This window comes from Oncorhynchus gorbuscha, linkage group LG09 (assembly GCF_021184085.1).
Source record: "Oncorhynchus gorbuscha isolate QuinsamMale2020 ecotype Even-year linkage group LG09, OgorEven_v1.0, whole genome shotgun sequence".
Classification (NCBI taxonomy): Eukaryota; Metazoa; Chordata; class Actinopteri; order Salmoniformes; family Salmonidae; genus Oncorhynchus; species Oncorhynchus gorbuscha.
This window is the reverse complement of record NC_060181.1, coordinates 91,308,859-91,330,088: the sequence shown is the minus strand read 5'-3', so window position 1 is coordinate 91,330,088 and position 21,230 is coordinate 91,308,859. Positions and strand designations below refer to the sequence as shown.

General features: G+C 48.3%; 1 protein-coding gene across 1 annotated transcript in view; it reads right to left on the bottom strand.

Annotated features, from left to right (window-relative positions):
- The window catches only part of LOC124044273 (interferon alpha/beta receptor 1a), a 32,274-nt gene continuing 11,044 nt past the window's right edge, over positions 1 to 21,230 (bottom strand). The window contains exons 2-7 of the mRNA XM_046363910.1: positions 21,023 to 21,149; positions 9,441 to 9,625; positions 5,172 to 5,332; positions 1,479 to 1,632; positions 1,163 to 1,320; positions 1 to 1,004 (exon numbers count right to left, since the gene is read on the bottom strand). Of these exons, the coding sequence (XP_046219866.1) occupies positions 624 to 1,004; positions 1,163 to 1,320; positions 1,479 to 1,632; positions 5,172 to 5,332; positions 9,441 to 9,625; positions 21,023 to 21,149 (1,166 nt within the window). The 3' untranslated portion in view covers positions 1 to 623. The remainder of the gene's footprint in view (positions 1,005 to 1,162; positions 1,321 to 1,478; positions 1,633 to 5,171; positions 5,333 to 9,440; positions 9,626 to 21,022; positions 21,150 to 21,230) is intronic.

Here is a 21,230-nt window from a genome sequence, read left to right as displayed (position 1 = left end):
TTTAAAACACAATGAGCTACCCTGTTTCCCCCTGGATTCACACACTTCACAGGACGCTATAAAATGGAGCGACGGTCTCAGAATTCACTGGGAACAGAAAGTACGCCCCTGGCTGTGACCAGCCGAGTCTTGAGATGAGATAAACGTGTTCCAAACTACACTAAAACATGTCAGTCATTACACCGGCCATAGAAAAGCAAGATGGACTGGGGTCTTTTAGACATCTTGAAGTCAACCCCCCCCCCATACTAAATCTGACATTCTAAAGCTTGTTTCTTATGCCCTTGAAAAAAAATTAAACACAGCAACATGGGATTCATTAAGTCCACTGATGATACAGTCCCAAAATGTTTTGCATGTCAACAGATAAGTTTTCAAAATATTGGGACTTTCAAGAAGCAAAGTGTCACTTGGCAAAGTGTCACTTGGCACACAATGATGCATTTTACATCATGTGACACTTTGCTTCTTGAAAGTCCCAATATTTTGAATCTGCTGTCCTTTGAGGAAAAACAGCAAGACGGAGACTTGAGAACATTCTGTGCAACCATTCTCATTTCTTCATTACAAATCGCCAACCATCATTGATGCTTTCCACTCAGCTCTCCTCTCTCCATTTGTCCTCAGACACAAACATCCACAATCCCCTCGTCCAGATCTCTTTCGTCAGCCGACTCTCTCCCCATCTCCTCCATCTTGACCTGCTCTAGTGTCTGCCAGGAGTCCACTTCCTGGTCTCTCCTGATTGGCTCCCCACAACTACGACCCTGCTGGGCGGAGCCTCCCTCTGTGGAGTAGATTCCAGAGTCTCCACTGTCCTGGCGGATGTGCCTGCCGCTGTCCTGCTCCAGCTCTGAGGGGGGCGCTGTGAGGGGAGGAGGGACGTGTATCTCCAGTAGCACCACCTCAGGACAGATGGTCAGCTTATCACAGCACAGCTCCGCCTCTGAATCAGCAGTGAGGAGGCGGGGCATGTCAGAGCCAGGGGAGGAGTCACAGAGGTACTGGGGGGGAAGAGAGAAAGATAAATAGTCATTGCTTATTCCGAACCACCCTGAAACACACAGACACACAGACACACCCACCAACCAAGAGGATGGACGGTACACCTGGATATTACTGTTATGCTGTTTACTGTTGAGTAAGCGTTTGTGAGACCTACCTCCTGGATGTGTGCAGGCAGCTGGATAGAGGGGTAAAAGGTGTTTTTGAGGACTCTGTAGAACCTGAAGAAGGCGTAGGAGGGAAGCAACACGAGCAGGAAACACACCATCATGGAGACCAGGAAGTACAGGAAGATCTGCCAGTACGGGGTGTCACCTGAGGACGAGAACAGTCACACTTTAGTGGCCTTATTATGCAATTACTCCTGTAAAACACACTCTGGCATCTCTACACACACATTATACAGGTAGGTAATTTGTCATGCAATTTGGAAACAAATCTCCAAGTCTTTAGTGTGAAGTGTTCATCCCTACCCTCCGTCTGCATGCACTGGGGTTCTGTGTAGCTGCTAGTCTTGTTGTAGTAGTCGTAGCGAGACTGGATCATGATACAGTACCACGTCCAGGCCTCCAGCTCAGGCAGCGTCACCAGGTTGTTGCTAGAGTCCAACACTTTAGGCTTCAGACCCTGAACATCCAATAAGAACACGTTATAAAATCAGACAGTGTTGGGATACGTCTCAACAAGTGGAACGGTTGGGGGTACTCCAGGAAAGGTTTGGAACATAGAGATGATATATAAAATCATACCCATCTGCTCTGGTGTAACACAGGGACACAGCAGAGGGGTTATTGATGTTTCAACTGGAAGAGTTCCAGAGAACATGGAACAACTGACATAGAACACTTCAAAACCTTCCAGACTATAAAGCACCATCATAGAACACTTCAAAACCTTCCAGAATACAAAGCACCATCATAGAACACTTCAAAACCTTCCAGAATACAAAGCACCATCATAGAACACTTCAAAACCTTCCAGAATACAAAGCACCAACCAGTTCCCTGCATAATGCTAAATAACTCAGACACTAGAGAAGCTAAACCAAGTTTAATTCTACCCAAGGGGTCGTTACAGCGGTGATTCGGACAACAACAACAAAAAAACACTTCACACAAGCATCTCCTAGGCTGAGTCTCCTCTTCCACAACCTAACAGCCAATGCATCTCTGTTAGACAGAACCTTGGTGATATCGGTTCTTCCTCACCTCATCTGACCTGACCTCTACCCCAAAGTGCTCACTCCTCCCCAACTTACGGCTGTCATGGTTATTGATACCAGACTGTGTCTCTTCTCCTCCCAGAGGATCCCTGATTGCTAACAGTGACATATCCTGACATAATGTAAACGTTATACCTTACCCTCTCTCCCTCAGTGACATATCCTGACAATGTAAACGATACATTACCCTCTCTCCCTCAGTGACATATCCTGACAATGTAAACGATACATTACCCTCTCTCCCTCAGTGACATAATGTAAACGTTACATTACCCTCTCTCCCTCAGTGACATATCCTGACATAATGCAAACGATACATTACCCTCTCTCCCTCAGTGACATATCCTGACAATGTAAACCTTATACATTACCCTCTCTCCCTCAGTGACATATCCTGACATAATGTAAACGTTACATTACCCTCTCTCCCTCAGTGACATAATGTAAACCTTATACATTACCCTTCTCCCTCAGTGACATATCCTGACATAATGTAAACGTTATACATTACCCTCTCTCCCCCAGTGACATATCCTGACAATGTAAACGATCCATTACCCTCTCTCCCTCAGTGACATATCCTGACAATGTAAACGATACATTACCCTCTCTCCATCAGTGACATAATGTAAACGTTACATTACCCTCTCTCCCTCAGTGACATATCCTGACAATGTAAACGTTACATTACCCTCTCTCCCTCAGTGACATATCCTGACATAATGTAAACGTTACATTACCCCCTCTCCCTCTGACATATCCTGACATAATGTAAATGTTACATTACCCTCTCTCCCTCAGTGACATATCCTGACATAATGTAAACATTATACATTACCCTCTCCCTCTGACATAATGTAAACCTTATACATTACCCTCTCCCTCTGACATATCCTGACATAATGTAAACCTTATACATTACCCTCTCCCTCAGTGACATATCCTGACATAATGTAAACGTTACATTACCCTCTCTCCCTCAGTGACATATCCTGACAATGTAAACATTACATTCCCCTCTCTCCCTCAGTGACATAATGTAAACGTTACATTACCCTCTCTCCCTCAGTGACATCATGTAAACGAGACATTACCCTCTCTCCCTCAGTGACATATCCTGACATAATGTAAACCTTATACATTACCCTCTCCCTCAGTGACATATCCTGACATAATGTAAACCTCCGCACTGCTAAAGCTAACTCTCTCTCCTCTGCTCTCATCTTCTGATCTATCGGCTGACGAATGTGAACCATCAGATTCCACCCTCTCCGAGTTGGGCATCTCCGGCCCCCAGTGACACCTGACAGGTCCTGACCAGGTGTAAATCTGTCTCCTCACCACGCGCTCTCACCACTGGTGTCCCCCAGGGCTCTGTTCTTGGCCCTCTCCTCAGTGACAAGTCATGGCTCTGTCATAACCTCACATGGTCTCTCTTATCATTGCTATGCAGACGACACACAATTAATCTTCTCCTTTCCCCTTCTGACCAGGTAATCGCATCTCTGCATGTCTGGCAGACATATCAGTGTGGATGACGGATCACCACCTCAAGCTGAACCTCGGCAAGACAGCTGCTCTTCCTCCCGGGGAAGGACTGCCCGTTCCATGATCTCGCCATCACGGTTGACAACTCCAATGTCCTCCTCCCAGAGCGCCAAGAACCTTGGCGTGATCCTGGACAACACCCTGTCGTTCTCAACTAACATCAGTGCGGTGGCCCGTTCCTGTAGGTTCATGCTCTACAACATCCATAACCCTGCCTCACACAAGCGGCGCAGGTCCTAATCCAGGCACTTGTCATCTCCCGTCTGGATTACTGCTCAGCTGACATATGCCATTAAACCCCTTCAACTCATGTAAAGCCCGTCTGGTGTTCAACCTTCCCAAGTTCTCTCATCACCCCGCTCCTCCGTTCTCTCCACTGGCTTCCAGTGATCCATAAGACCATGGTGCTTGCCTACGGAGCTGTGAGGGGAACGGCACCTCAGTACCTCCAGGCTCTGATCAGGCCCTACACCCAAACAAGGGCACTGCGTTCATCCACCTCTGGCCTGCTCGCCTCCCTACCACTGAGGAAGTACAGCTCCCGCTCAGCCCAGTCAAAACTGTTCGCTGCCCTGGCCCCCAATGGTGGAACAAACTCACGACGCCAGGACAGCGGAGTCAATCACCACCTTCCGGAGACACCTGAAACCCCACCTCTTTAAGGAATACCTAGGATAGGTTGTAAACCCCACCCCCTAAGTTTTAGATGCACTATTGTTAAGTGACTGTCCCACTGGATGTCATAAGTGAATGCACCAATTTGACATCGCTCTGGATAAGAGCGTCTGCTAAATGACTTAAATGTAATGTAAATGTTATACATTACCCTCTCTCCCTCAGTGACATTGTTAGGTTCTAAGATCTCCAGCCGTCTCCCCTTATCAATGCCACATGTAATCACGCAACATATTCCAAGCTTAGTTGTCTTACTAGAGATTTGATTTGACTCCTCACTCCTTTACATACTACTGGTCGGATCTATCATGTCTTTAATATCGCAATGTTCAAAGTCTACTCCGAATCCAACAATAGAAAAACACACTTGTGTTCCTATCTTTAAGTTTGTTGTTTAGAATGTTACATGTTGTAGTTTCTGGTAGCAGTTACAGGGTTACTGAGGGGAGGCTAAGGTTACAGCAGTCCCAGGGTTACTGAGGGGAGGCCAGGTGACAGCAGTCCCAGGGTTACTGAGGGGAGGCCCAGGTTACAGCAGTCCCAGGGTTACTGAGGGGAGGCCCAGGTTACAGCAGTCCCAGGGTTACTGAGGGGAGGCCCAGGTGACAGCAGTCCCAGGGTTACTGAGGGGAGGCCCAGGTGACAGCAGTCCCAGGGTTACTGAGGGGAGGCCCAGGAGTCTTTAGAGGCCACAAAACAAGGCAGAAGGTTGTGCCAGTACCTGAGGGTCATCAGAGCGGCTCCAGTACAGGATGCGGTAGTACAGGTAGAGGACGTGTTCCTTCATGGAGTGCTGGGTGCTGGTCATGGGGTCAGAGATGGTCACGTCCAGCAGGTTCCCCACAGGAGCCATCTCCACCCTGGACGGTGGGCCCAACGAAGCTAGACAGGGGGAAGTACAGATAAGACCTAAATAAACTCAAGAGTTACAATACAGCCAACTCCAGAGTCCTGGGAATGATTCTTGGTGAATGACAGATTAACTGTTTGTGAGTGAAGTTGTGTTTGTGTGTGCACGAGAATAGTGTTGTGTGTGTGCGCGCGAAGGATAGTGTTGTGTGTGTGTGTGTGTGTGTGTGCACGCGCGAAGGATAGTGTTGTGTGTGTGTGCGCGCGCACGAGGATAGTGTTGTGTGTGTGTGCGCGCGCGAAGGATAGTGTTGTGTGTGCGCGCGCACGAGGATAGTGTTGTGTGTGTGCGCGCACACGAGGATAGTGCTGTGTGTGTGCGCGCGCACGAGGATAGTGTTGTGTGTGTGATAGTGCTGTGTGTGTGCGCGCGCACGAGGATAGTGTTGTGTGTGTGCGCGCGCACGAGGATAGTGTTGTGTGTGTGTGTGCGCGCACGAGGATAGTGTTGTGTGTGTGCGCGCACACGAGGATAGTGCTGTGTGTGTGCGCGCGCACGAGGATAGTGTTGTGTGTGTGCGCGCGCACGAGGATAGTGTTGTGTGTGTGCGCGCGCACGAGGATAGTGTTGTGTGTGTGCGCGCGCACGAGGATAGTGCTGTGTGTGTGCGCGCGCACGAGGATAGTGCTGTGTGTGTGCGCGCGCACGAGGATAGTGTTGTGTGTGTGCGCGCGCACGAGGATAGTGTTGTGTGTGTGCGCGCGCGCGAGGATAGTGTTGTGTGTGTGTGTGAACACTTCACACTGACCATTGTACTCGCCCTAGCAGAGCTGGTTAGTCTGGTTTCATGTTATCCAGAGCGTTGGTGACTAAATATGCTAATGGCAAGAATGTTATGCGGACGTTTACTGACACCGGTGTTCAACAGGTATTACCAGTTCATGGCACAAGAGAGTGCTCTGAAATCGGAGTAGCTAGCCCGACTGAATTAACAATGTCCACTGAGAACGCACAACGACTATAGCACTTAGCTAAGCATGACGGGAATAATCAAGTCGATAAACGTTAGGTAGTTAAAATAGCATATAGTTAATATACTGGCAAGTCCAATGTATTAGTAGCCAACTAATGTTAGTTAGCTAGCTAGGCTCACAAACCAGTACATACTGCTTTAATATGCTATGTGGTTCGTAAGGATAGCGGAGCAAACAAAATGTGTAACTTATTGGAAAAGTAATTACTTTATGACATTACTCATAATTAGTTAAAGCAATGAGTTTGTATCCTCTCTCGTCAGACCTCGGCTGCATATTTTCCACCATTTACTACAAATCTGAAAATGTTGTGAAGCCACACCCCCTTTTCTGAGGAATTGCATTATGGGCCCCAAAAGCACAGAAATTGTGTCTACTGCTTGTATACTTTTTTTTAAATTCAGTACAACATCCGGGAACTTTTGGCATACTAACTACATCCACACTATGACCAATAAGCAGACTACATACTCAATTTAAGTCACTAATAGTACAGTTAGAGCAGTTCGTATGAGTATTCGAACACAGCTTAAGTGTCACAAGTTACAGATACATTTGAAGATTAGAAACAACTGCAGCTATCACAAACAGTGTCGTCGATCAGAGTCTTAAAAAAAACAGGCAAAGACACTAACTCCCATAACTTTAATATCTTTCGAAGCATATTTCAGGATGAAGGCATTAAGGGAAAAAAAAGGCCTTCCCCACCTCAGATCTAGACTTAGGAACAGACAAGGACAGCAGCGACTGAACGAAGACTGTATTGAGTGACTGATCCGGTCAGTAATGAACAGAGATACAAAGGGAGTTGTGTACCAGTGTACCAGTGCTTTAGCCTCCTGGTGGAGAGGTACATTGCACCATGGGTAATTGATGTAGCATTTGTTTCGAATCTTAAAGCACCATGATACACTGTGTCCAGAGTTTAAGGTACTTGTGGAGGCCTGCATATAGACAATATCACCATAAATCGAGGACCGATAACAAAGTGCTTTGAACAAGATCCTTTCTGATAGATATTGAAAAGCAAGATTCGTTCCTAAAATAGAAACCCAATTTCAACGTCAGTTTCTTCGTCAATATTGTTTCAAATTCAGCTTTTCATCTAACCAATTCCCAAGATACTTATAGGTGACCCTATCAAATGTGTGACGCCACCTGTTAACTTGAAGAAAAATTATCATGCATTTAGTTTCTTGCATTAAGCACAAGTGTCAATTTGAAAAGTGGCCTCTGAATAACATCAAAAGCCAACTATAAGTCCTGAAAAGCAATCTCAATATTAGATGCGCTAGAATAAATCATTGTGATATATAGTGATATATAGTGATATATGTGCATGCAGAGCAAACAACAAGCTGCACAAGAACTCACTACTGTAGTGGTCCAGGTTACAAAGTGGCTCAGTGACTCACTACTGTAATGGTCCAGGTTACAAAGTGGCTCAGTGACTCACTACTGTAGTGGTCCAGGTTACATAGTGGCTCAGTGACTCACTACTGTAATGGTCCAGGTTACAAAGTGGCTCGTTGACTCGTGTTTGCATCTCAATGTGAAAAATTAAATGAAAATAAACTGTTTGCATGGTTTTCCACAAAGAGGGCAACAGATGCTACTGAGCCACATGTCTGTGTGTCAGGGAAGAAGCTCCAGGTGGTATCTGATTTTAAGTACCTTGGCATCATACTTGATTCCAACCTCTCTTTTAAAAAAGCATGTGAAAAAGGTAATTCAAATAACCAAATTCAACCTAGCTAATTTCCAATTTATACGAAATTGTTTGACTACAGAGGTAGCAAAACTGTACTTCAAATCTATGATACTCCCCCACTTAACATACTGCTTGACTAGTTGGGCCCAAGCTTGCTGTACAACATTAAGACCTATTCAGTCTGTCTACAAACAGGCTCTCCAAGTGCTTGATAGAAAGCCCAAGTCATCATCACTGTTACATCCTCAGAAAGCATGAGCTCTTGAGCAGGAAAAACTTGTGCATTACACCAACGCATGTCTTCTATTCAAGATCCTAAATGGCCTGGCTCCCCCTCCACTCAGTACTTCTGTTAAACAGAAAACCCAAACATATGGCAGCAGATCCTCAAGGTCTGCCATGAGAGGTGACTGTATAGTTACCTTAAGGAAAAGCACCTTTGGTAAATCCGTTTTCTCTGTGAGAGCTTCCCATGTCTGGAATACACTGCCATCAGACACACAACTGCAAAATCACATGCTTGAAGACATGGCTAAAGGTCTATCAGATGTGTGAACATGGTCCCTAGCTGTGTATTGCCGCTTTCCATGTTGTCTGTAGCTTGTGAGGTGTGGAAACACTGATGCTTTTATGAATTTTGTCTTGCTGCTTTTTGTCCTACGTTGCTCCGTGTGTATGCTACGTCTTGCTTGTCCTACATTGCTCTGTCTGTATGCTACGTCTTGCTTGTCCTACGTTGCTGTCTGTATGCTACGTCTTGCTTGTCCTACGTTGCTCTGTCTGTATGCTACGTCTTGCTTGTCCTACGTTGCTGTCTGTATGCTACGTCTTGCTTGTCCTACGTTGCTGTCTGTATGCTACGTCTTGCTTGTCCTACATTGCTCTGTCTGTATGCTACGTCTTGCTTGTCCTACATTGCTCTGTCTGTATGCTACGTCTTGCTTGTCCTACATTGCTTTGTCTGTATGCTACGTCTTGCTTGTCCTACATTGCTCTGTCTGTATGCTACGTCTTGCTTGTCCTATATTGCTTTGTCTGTATGCTACGTCTTGCTTGTCCTACATTGCTCTGTCTGTATGCTACGTCTTGCTTGTCCTATGTTGCTAGTCTATATTGTTTTTAATAACCTGCCCAGGGACTGAGGTTGAAAATTAGCCGGCTGGCTAAAACGGCACTTTTACTGAAACGTTGATTAATGTGCACTGTCCCTGTAAAAATAAAATAAACTCAAACTCAATCAACACATGCTTGTGGCTGTTGGTGTGTAGGTGTTGGTGTGTAGGTGTTGGTGTGTGGGTGTTTAAATGTGTGAATGTTCACAACTGTGTTGATTTTCTTCTCTCATTTAGTTTCCATCTGTGCCCAAGTCTGTCTGCCTTCTCCCATTCCTCTCACCATCGATATCAGGGCAGAAGTCTTTGTTGACCCAGTCCGAGTTGACTCCGCCTGCGCTGGCTCTGACTCGGAGCACGTACATGCCCAGGTAGTGCAGATCAGAACCTGTGAGGTCACAGCGGGTGCGTGTGGTCCTTTCACACACACGGCTCCAGTTCTTCTTCTTCATCTTCATCTTGTACTTCCTGTTGGGGAGCGAGCGAGAGAGTCAGTGATGAGAGCCAGTCTTTGCCCAATACCAGATCATGACTCTCATGGTGGTAAAATAAAGCAGAAGAGTCACTGTTTGGGTGTAGGAGGTGAAATACAGTATGTGACATGTAGGAGGTGAACTACAGTATGTGACATGTAGGAGGAGAGGTGAACTACAGTATGTGACATGTAGGAGGAGAGGTGAACTACAGTATGTGACATGTAGGAGGGGGAGGTGAACTACAGTATGTGACATGTAGGAGGGGAGGTGAACTACAGTATGTGACATGTAGGAGGGGAGGTGAACTACAGTATGTGACATATAGGAGGGGGGAGGTGAACTACAGTATGACATGACAGGAGGGGGAGGTGAACTACAGTATGTGACATGTAGGAGGGAGGTGAACTACAGTATGTGACATGTAGGAGGGGAGGTGAACTACAGTATGTGACATGTAGGAGGGGAGGTGAACTACAGTATGTGACATGTAGGAGGGGAGGTGAACTACAGTATGTGACATATAGGAGGGGGAGGTGAACTACAGTATGACATGTAGGAGGGGGAGGTGAACTACAGTATGTGACATGTAGGAGGGGAGGTGAACTACTGTATGGGACATGTAGGAGGAGAGGTGAACTACAGTATGTGACATGTAGGAGGGGAGGTGAACTACTGTATGGGACATGTAGGAGGAGAGGTGAACTACAGTATGTGACATGTAGGAGGGGGAGGTGAACTACAGTATGTGACATGAACAGGGCTCCGGGCAGCCGAGCGGAAATGGAGGAAAACTCGCCTCCCTGCGGACCTGGCATCCTTTCACTCCCTCCTCTCTACATTTTCCTCCTCTGTCTCTGCTGCTAAAGCCACTTTCTACCACGCTAAATTCCAAGCATCTGCCTCTAACCCTAGGAAGCTCTTTGCCACCTTCTCCTCCCTCCTGAATCCTCCGCCCCCTCCCCCCCCTCCTCCCTCTCTGCAGATGACTTCGTCAACCATTTTGAAAAGAAGGTCGACGACATCCGATCCTCGTTTGCTAAGTCAAACGACACCGCTGGTTCTGCTCACACTGCCCTACCCTGTGCTCTGACCTCTTTCTCCCCTCTCTCTCCAGATGAAATCTCGCGTCTTGTGACGGCCGGCCGCCCAACAACCTGCCCGCTTGACCCTATCCCCTCCTCTCTTCTCCAGACCATTTCCGGAGACCTTCTCCCTTACCTCACCTCGCTCATCAACTCATCCCTGACCGTTGGCTACGTCCCTTCCGTCTTCAAGAGAGCGAGAGTTGCACCCCTTCTGAAAAAACCTACACTCGATCCCTCCGATGTCAACAATTACAGACCAGTATCCCTTCTTTCTTTTCTCTCCAAAACTCTTGAACGTGCCGTCCTTGGCCAGCTCTCCCGCTATCTCTCTCTGAATGACCTTCTTGATCCAAATCAGTCAGGTTTCAAGACTAGTCATTCAACTGAGACTGCTCTCCTCTGTATCACGGAGGTGCTCCGCACTGCTAAAGCTAACTCTCTCTCCTCTGCTCTCATCCTTCTAGATCTATCGGCTGCCTTCGATACTGTGAACCATCAGATCCTCCTCTCCACCCTCTCCGAGTTGGGCATCTCCGGCGCGGCCCACGCTTGGATTGCGTCCTACCTGACAGGTCGCTCCTACCAGGTGGCGTGGCGAGAATCTGTCTCCTCACCACGCGCTCTCACCACTGGTGTCCCCCAGGGCTCTGTTCTTGGCCCTCTCCTATTCTCGCTATACACCAAGTCACTTGGCTCTGTCATAACCTCACATGGTCTCTCTTATCATTGCTATGCAGACGACACACAATTAATCTTCTCCTTTCCCCCTTCTGATGACCAGGTGGCGAATCGCATCTCTGCATGTCTGGCAGACATATCAGTGTGGATGACGGATCACCACCTCAAGCTGAACCTCGGCAAGACGGAGCTGCTCTTCCTCCCGGGGAAGGACTGCCCGTTCCATGATCTCGCCATCACGGTCGACAACTCCATTGTGTCCTCCTCCCAGAGCGCCAAGAACCTTGGCGTGATCCTGGACAACACCCTGTCGTTCTCTACTAACATCAAGGCGGTGGCCCGTTCCTGTAGGTTCATGCTCTACAACATCCGCAGAGTACGACCCTGCCTCACACAGGAAGCGGCGCAGGTCCTAATCCAGGCACTTGTCATCTCCCGTCTGGATTACTGCAACTCGCTGTTGGCTGGGCTCCCTGCCTGTGCCATTAAACCCCTTCAACTCATCCAGAACGCCGCAGCCCGTCTGGTGTTCAACCTTCCCAAGTTCTCTCACGTCACCCCGCTCCTCCGTTCTCTCCACTGGCTTCCAGTTGAAGCTCGCATCCGCTACAAGACCATGGTGCTTGCCTACGGAGCTGTGAGGGGAACGGCACCTCAGTACCTCCAGGCTCTGATCAGGCCCTACACCCAAACAAGGGCACTGCGTTCATCCACCTCTGGCCTGCTCGCCTCCCTACCACTGAGGAAGTACAGCTCCCGCTCAGCCCAGTCAAAACTGTTCGCTGCCCTGGCCCCCAATGGTGGAACAAACTCCCTCACGACGCCAGGACAGCGGAGTCAATCACCACCTTCCGGAGACACCTGAAACCCCACCTCTTTAAGGAATACCTAGGATAGGTTAAGTAATCCCTCTCACCCCACCCCCCCTAAGTTTTAGATGCACTATTGTTAAGTGACTGTCCCACTGGATGTCATAAGGTGAATGCACCAATTTGTAAGTCGCTCTGGATAAGAGCGTCTGCTAAATGACTTAAATGTAAATGTAAATGTAAAATGTATATGTAGGAGGGGAGGTGAACTACTGTATGGGACATGTAGGAGGAGAGGTGAACTACAGTATGTGACATGTAGGAGGGGGAGGTGAACTACAGTATGTGACATGTAGGAGGGGAGGTGAACTACAGTATGTGACATGTAGGAGGGGAGGTGAACTACAGTATGTGACATATAGGAGGGGAGGTGAACTACAGTATGACATGTAGGAGGGGAGGTGAACTACTGTATGGGACATGTAGGAGGAGAGGTGAACTACAGTATGTGACATGTAGGAGGGGGAGGTGAACTACAGTATGTGACATGTAGGAGGGGAGGTGAACTACAGTATGACATGTAGGAGGGGGAGGTGAACTACAGTATGTGACATGTAGGAGGGGAGGTGAACTACAGTATGTGACATGTAGGAGGGGAGGTGAACTACAGTATGTGACATGTAGGAGGGGAGGTGAACTACAGTATGTGACATGTAGGAGGGGGAGGTGAACTACAGTATGTGACATGTAGGAGGGGAGGTGAACTACAGTATGTGACATGTAGGAGGGGAGGTGAACTACAGTATGTGACATGTAGGAGGGAGGTGAACTACAGTATTTGACATGTAGGAGGGGAGGTGAACTACAGTATGTGACATGTAGGAGGGGGAGGTGAACTACAGTATGTGACATGTAGGAGGGGAGGTGAACTACAGTATGTGACATGTAGGAGGGAGGTGAACTACAGTATGTGACATGTAGGAGGGGAGGTGAACTACAGTATGTGACATGTAGGAGGGAGGTGAACTACAGTATCATGTGACATGTAGGAGGGGGAGGTGAACTACAGTATCATGTGACATGTAGGAGGGGGAGGTGAACTACAGTATGTGACATGTAGGGGAGGTGAACTACAGTATGTGACATGTAGGAGGGAGGTGAACTACAGTATGTGACATGTAGGAGGGAGGTGAACTACAGTATGACATGTAGGAGGGGGAGGTGAACTACAGTATGTGACATGTAGGAGGAGAGGTGAACTACAGTATGTGACATGTAGGAGGGGGAGGTGAACTACAGTATGTGACATGTAGGAGGGAGGTGAACTACAGTATGTGACATGTAGGAGGGAGGTGAACTACAGTATGTGACATATAGGAGGGGGAGGTGAACTACAGTATGACATGTAGGAGGGGGAGGTGAACTACAGTATGTGACATGTAGGAGGGGAGGTGAACTACTGTATGGGACATGTAGGAGGAGAGGTGAACTACAGTATGTGACATGTAGGAGGGGAGGTGAACTACAGTATGTGACATGAACAGGGCTCCGGGCAGCCGAGCGGAAATGGAGGAAAACTCGCCTCCCTGCGGACCTGGCATCCTTTCACTCCCTCCTCTCTACATTTTCCTCCTCTGTCTCTGCTGCTAAAGCCACTTTCTACCACGCTAAATTCCAAGCATCTGCCTCTAACCCTAGGAAGCTCTTTGCCACCTTCTCCTCCCTCCTGAATCCTCCGCCCCCTCCCCCCTCCTCCCTCTCTGCAGATGACTTCGTCAACCATTTTGAAAAGAAGGTCGACGACATCCGATCCTCGTTTGCTAAGTCAAACGACACCGCTGGTTCTGCTCACACTGCCCTACCCTGTGCTCTGACCTCTTTCTCCCCTCTCTCTCCAGATGAAATCTCGCGTCTTGTGACGGCCGGCCGCCCAACAACCTGCCCGCTTGACCCTATCCCCTCCTCTCTTCTCCAGACCATTTCCGGAGACCTTCTCCCTTACCTCACCTCGCTCATCAACTCATCCCTGACCGTTGGCTACGTCCCTTCCGTCTTCAAGAGAGCGAGAGTTGCACCCCTTCTGAAAAAACCTACACTCGATCCCTCCGATGTCAACAATTACAGACCAGTATCCCTTCTTTCTTTTCTCTCCAAAACTCTTGAACGTGCCGTCCTTGGCCAGCTCTCCCGCTATCTCTCTCTGAATGACCTTCTTGATCCAAATCAGTCAGGTTTCAAGACTAGTCATTCAACTGAGACTGCTCTCCTCTGTATCACGGAGGCGCTCCGCACTGCTAAAGCTAACTCTCTCTCCTCTGCTCTCATCCTTCTAGATCTATCGGCTGCCTTCGATACTGTGAACCATCAGATCCTCCTCTCCACCCTCTCCGAGTTGGGCATCTCCGGCGCGGCCCACGCTTGGATTGCGTCCTACCTGACAGGTCGCTCCTACCAGGTGGCGTGGCGAGAATCTGTCTCCTCACCACGCGCTCTCACCACTGGTGTCCCCCAGGGCTCTGTTCTTGGCCCTCTCCTATTCTCGCTATACACCAAGTCACTTGGCTCTGTCATAACCTCACATGGTCTCTCTTATCATTGCTATGCAGACGACACACAATTAATCTTCTCCTTTCCCCCTTCTGATGACCAGGTGGCGAATCGCATCTCTGCATGTCTGGCAGACATATCAGTGTGGATGACGGATCACCACCTCAAGCTGAACCTCGGCAAGACGGAGCTGCTCTTCCTCCCGGGGAAGGACTGCCCGTTCCATGATCTCGCCATCACGGTCGACAACTCCATTGTGTCCTCCTCCCAGAGCGCCAAGAACCTTGGCGTGATCCTGGACAACACCCTGTCGTTCTCTACTAACATCAAGGCGGTGGCCCGTTCCTGTAGGTTCATGCTCTACAACATCCGCAGAGTACGACCCTGCCTCACACAGGAAGCGGCGCAGGTCCTAATCCAGGCACTTGTCATCTCCCGTCTGGATTACTGCAACTCGCTGTTGGCTGGGCTCCCTGCCTGTGCCATTAAACCCCTTCAACTCATCCAGAACGCCGCAGCCCGTCTGGTGTTCAACCTTCCCAAGTTCTCTCACGTCACCCCGCTCCTCCGTTCTCTCCACTGGCTTCCAGTTGAAGCTCGCATCCGCTACAAGACCATGGTGCTTGCCTACGGAGCTGTGAGGGGAACGGCACCTCAGTACCTCCAGGCTCTGATCAGGCCCTACACCCAAACAAGGGCACTGCGTTCATCCACCTCTGGCCTGCTCGCCTCCCTACCACTGAGGAAGTACAGCTCCCGCTCAGCCCAGTCAAAACTGTTCGCTGCCCTGGCCCCCCAATGGTGGAACAAACTCCCTCACGACGCCAGGACAGCGGAGTCAATCACCACCTTCCGGAGACACCTGAAACCCCACCTCTTTAAGGAATACCTAGGATAGGTTAAGTAATCCCTCTCACCCCACCCCCTAAGTTTTAGATGCACTATTGTTAAGTGACTGTCCCACTGGATGTCATAAGGTGAATGCACCAATTTGTAAGTCGCTCTGGATAAGAGCGTCTGCTAAATGACTTAAATGTAAATGTAAATGTAAAATGTATATGTAGGAGGGGAGGTGAACTACTGTATGGGACATGTAGGAGGAGAGGTGAACTACAGTATGTGACATGTAGGAGGGGAGGTGAACTACAGTATGTGACATGTAGGAGGGAGGTGAACTACAGTATGTGACATGTAGGAGGGGAGGTGAACTACAGTATGTGACATATAGGAGGGGAGGTGAACTACAGTATGACATGTAGGAGGGGGAGGTGAACTACAGTATCATGTGACATGTAGGAGGAGAGATGAACTACTGTATGGGACATGTAGGAGGAGAGGTGAACTACAGTATGTGACATGTAGGAGGGGAGGTGAACTACAGTATGTGACATGTAGGAGGGGAGGTGAACTACAGTATGACATGTAGGAGGGAGGTGAACTACAGTATGTGACATGTAGGAGGGGAGGTGAACTACAGTATGTGACATGTAGGAGGGAGGTGAACTACAGTATGTGACATGTAGGAGGGGAGGTGAACTACAGTATGTGACATGTAGGAGGGGAGGTGAACTACAGTATGTGACATGTAGGAGGGGAGGTGAACTACAGTATGTGACATGTAGGAGGGGAGGTGAACTACAGTATGTGACATGTAGGAGGAGGTGAACTACAGTATTTGACATGTAGGAGGGAGGTGAACTACAGTATGTGACATGTAGGAGGGAGGTGAACTACAGTATGTGACATGTAGGAGGGGAGGTGAACTACAGTATCATGTGACATGTAGGAGGGGAGGTGAACTACAGTATCATGTGACATGTAGGAGGGGGAGGTGAACTACAGTATGTGACATGTAGGAGGGGAGGTGAACTACAGTATCATGTGACATGTAGGAGGGGGAGGTGAACTACAGTATCATGTGACATGTAGGAGGGGGAGGTGAACTACAGTATGTGACATGTAGGAGGGGAGGTGAACTACAGTATGTGACATGTAGGAGGGGAGGTGAACTACAGTATGTGACATGTAGGAGGGGAGGTGAACTACAGTATGTGACATGTAGGAGGGGAGGTGAACTACAGTATGTGACATGTAGGAGGGAGGTGAACTACAGTATCATGTGACATGTAGGAGGGGGAGGTGAACTACAGTATGTGACATGTAGGAGGGGGAGGTGAACTACAGTATGTGACATGTAGGAGGTGAACTACAGTATGTGACATGTAGGAGGGGAGGTGAACTACAGTATGTGACATGTAGGAGGGGGTGAACTACAGTATCATGTGACATGTAGGAGGGGAGGTGAACTACAGTATCATGTGACATGTAGGAGGAGAGGTGAACTACAGTATGTGACATGTAGGAGGTGGAGGTGAACTACAGTATGTGACATGTAGGAGGGGAGGTGAACTACAGTATCATGTGACATGTAGGAGGAGAGGTGAACTACAGTATCATGTGACATGTAGGAGGGAGGTGAACTACAGTATGTGACATGTAGGAGGGGAGGTGAACTACAGTATGTGACATGTAGGAGGGGAGGTGAACTACAGTATGTGACATGTAGGAGGGGAGGTGAACTACAGTATGTGACATGTAGGAGGGGAGGTGAACTACAGTATGTGACATGTAGGAGGTGAACTACAGTATGTGACATGTAGGAGGGAGGTGAACTACAGTATGTGACATGTAGGAGGGAGGTGAACTACAGTATGTGACATGTAGGAGGGGAGGTGAACTACAGTATGTGACATGTAGGAGGGGAGGTGAACTACAGTATGTGACATGTAGGAGGGAGGTGAACTACAGTATCATGTGACATGTAGGAGGGGAGGTGAACTACAGTATCATGTGACATGTAGGAGGGGAGGTGAACTACAGTATGTGACATGTAGGAGGGGAGGTGAACTACAGTATGTGACATGTAGGAGGGAGGTGAACTACAGTATGTGACATGTAGGAGGGGAGGTGAACTACAGTATGTGACATGTAGGAGGAGAGGTGAACTACAGTATGTGACATGTAGGAGGGGAGGTGAACTACAGTATGTGACATGTAGGAGGGAGGTGAACTACAGTATGTGACATGTAGGAGGGAGGTGAACTACAGTATGTGACATGTAGGAGGGGAGGTGAACTACAGTATGTGACATGTAGGAGGGGAGGTGAACTACAGTATGTGACATGTAGGAGGGAGGTGAACTACAGTATGTGACATGTAGGAGGGGAGGTGAACTACAGTATCATGTGACATGTAGGAGGGGGAGGTGAACTACAGTATGTGACATGTAGGAGGGGGAGGTGAACTACAGTATGTGACATGTAGGAGGGGAGGTGAACTACAGTATGTGACATGTAGGAGGGAGGTGAACTACAGTATGTGACATGTAGGAGGAGGTGAACTACAGTATCATGTGACATGTAGGACGAGAGGTGAACTACAGTATGTGACATGTAGGAGGTGGAGGTGAACTACAGTATGTGACATGTAGGAGGGGAGGTGAACTACAGTATGTGACATGTAGGAGGGGAGGTGAACTACAGTATCATGTGACATGTAGGAGGAGAGGTGAACTACAGTATCATGTGACATGTAGGAGGGGAGGTGAACTACAGTATCATGTGACATGTAGGAGGGGAGGTGAACTACAGTATGTGACATGTAGGAGGGGAGGTGAACTACAGTATGTGACATGTAGGAGGGAGGTGAACTACAGTATGTGACATGTAGGAGGGGAGGTGAACTACAGTATGTGACATGTAGGAGGGAGGTGAACTACAGTATGTGACATGTAGGAGGGGAGGTGAACTACAGTATCATGTGACATGTAGGAGGGAGGTGAACTACAGTATCATGTGACATGTAGGAGGGGGAGGTGAACTACAGTATGTGACATGTAGGAGGGGAGGTGAACTACAGTATCATGTGACATGTAGGAGGGGAGGTGAACTACAGTATCATGTGACATGTAGGAGGGGAGGTGAACTACAGTATGTGACATGTAGGAGGGGAGGTGAACTACAGTATGACATGTAGGAGGGAGGTGAACTACAGTATGTGACATGTAGGAGGGGAGGTGAACTACAGTATGACATGTAGGAGGGGAGGTGAACTACAGTATGTGACATGTAGGAGGGGAGGTGAACTACAGTATGTGACATGTAGGAGGTGGAGGTGAACTACAGTATGTGACATGTAGGAGGGGAGGTGAACTACAGTATGTGACATGTAGGAGGGGAGGTGAACTACAGTATGTGACATGTAGGAGGGAGGTGAACTACAGTATGTGACATGTAGGAGGTGGAGGTGAACTACAGTATGTGACATGTAGGAGGGAGGTGAACTACAGTATGTGACATGTAGGAGGGGGAGGTGAACTACAGTATGTGACATGTAGGAGGGAGGTGAACTACAGTATGTGACATGTAGGAGGGGAGGTGAACTACAGTATGTGACATGTAGGAGGGGGAGGTGAACTACAGTATGTGACATGTAGGAGGGGGAGGTGAACTACAGTATGTGACATGTAGGAGGGGAGGTGAACTACAGTATGTGACATGTAGGAGGGGAGGTGAACTACAGTATGTGACATGTAGGAGGGGGAGGTGAACTACAGTATGTGACATGTAGGAGGGGAGGTGAACTACAGTATGTGACATGTAGGAGGGAGGTGAACTACAGTATGTGACATGTAGGAGGGGAGGTGAACTACAGTATGTGACATGTAGGAGGGGAGGTGAACTACAGTATGTGACATGTAGGAGGAGAGGTGAACTACAGTATGTGACATGTAGGAGGGGAGGTGAACTACAGTATGTGACATGTAGGAGGGGAGGTGAACTACAGTATGTGACATGTAGGAGGGGAGGTGAACTACAGTATGTGACATGTAGGAGGGGAGGTGAACTACAGTATGTGACATGTAGGAGGGGAGGTGAACTACAGTATCATGTGACATGTAGGAGGGGGAGGTGAACTACAGTATGTGACATGTAGGAGGGGGAGGTGAACTACAGTATGTGACATGTAGGAGGTGAACTACAGTATGTGACATGTAGGAGGGGAGGTGAACTACAGTATGTGACATGTAGGAGGGGAGGTGAACTACAGTATCATGTGACATGTAGGAGGAGAGGTGAACTACAGTATGTGACATGTAGGAGGTGGAGGTGAACTACAGTATGTGACATGTAGGAGGGGAGGTGAACTACAGTATGTGACATGTAGGAGGGGAGGTGAACTACAGTATCATGTGACATGTAGGAGGAGAGGTGAACTACAGTATCATGTGACATGTAGGAGGGGAGGTGAACTACAGTATGTGACATGTAGGAGGGGAGGTGAACTACAGTATGTGACATGTAGGAGGGGAGGTGAACTACAGTATGTGACATGTAGGAGGGGAGGTGAACTACAGTATGTGACATGTAGGAGGGAGGTGAACTACAGTATGTGACATGTAGGAGGGGAGGTGAACTACAGTATGTGACATGTAGGAGGGAGGTGAACTACAGTATGTGACATGTAGGAGGAGGTGAACTACAGTATCATGTGACATGTAGGAGGGGAGGTGAACTACAGTATGTGACATGTAGGAGGGGAGGTGAACTACAGTATCATGTGACATGTAGGAGGGGAGGTGAACTACAGTATCATGTGACATGTAGGAGGGGAGGTGAACTACAGTATGTGACATGTAGGAGGTGGAGGTGAACTACAGTATGTGACATGTAGGAGGGGAGGTGAACTACAGTATGTGACATGTAGGAGGGGGAGGTGAACTACAGTATGTGACATGTAGGAGGGGAGGTGAACTACAGTATGTGACATGTAGGAGGTGGAGGTGAACTACAGTATGTGACATGTAGGAGGGGGAGGTGAACTACAGTATGTGACATGTAGGAGGGGAGGTGAACTACAGTATCATGTGACATGTAGGAGGGGAGGTGAACTACAGTATGTGACATGTAGGAGGGGAGGTGAACTACAGTATGTGACATGTAGGAGGGAGGTGAACTACAGTATGTGACATGTAGGAGGGGGAGGTGAACTACAGTATGTGACATGTAGGAGGGGAGGTGAACTACAGTATGTGAAATGTAGAAGGGGAGGTGAACTACAGTATGTGACATGTAGGAGGGGAGGTGAACTACAGTATTTGACATGTAGGAGGGGGAGGTGAACTACAGTATGTGACATGTAGGAGGGGGAGGTGAACTACAGTATGTGACATGTAGGAGGGGTCTGGTGTGAGTGCATCTGGTGACTTACGCCATGTACTCTACAGTGAAGGTAACAGAGTTGCCTGTGGTCGTCTGGTCCCAGTCCCACGTCAGTACATACTGTGTGTTCAGGGTGAGCAGAGTCAGGTTCTGAGGTTGAGGCAGCTCTGCAAGCACTGGAACACAGAGAGTAAGACAGGCAGACCGGGTCACTGAATAGTTCTTCACTGTTTGGTACCGTGTTGTTTACATGTTAT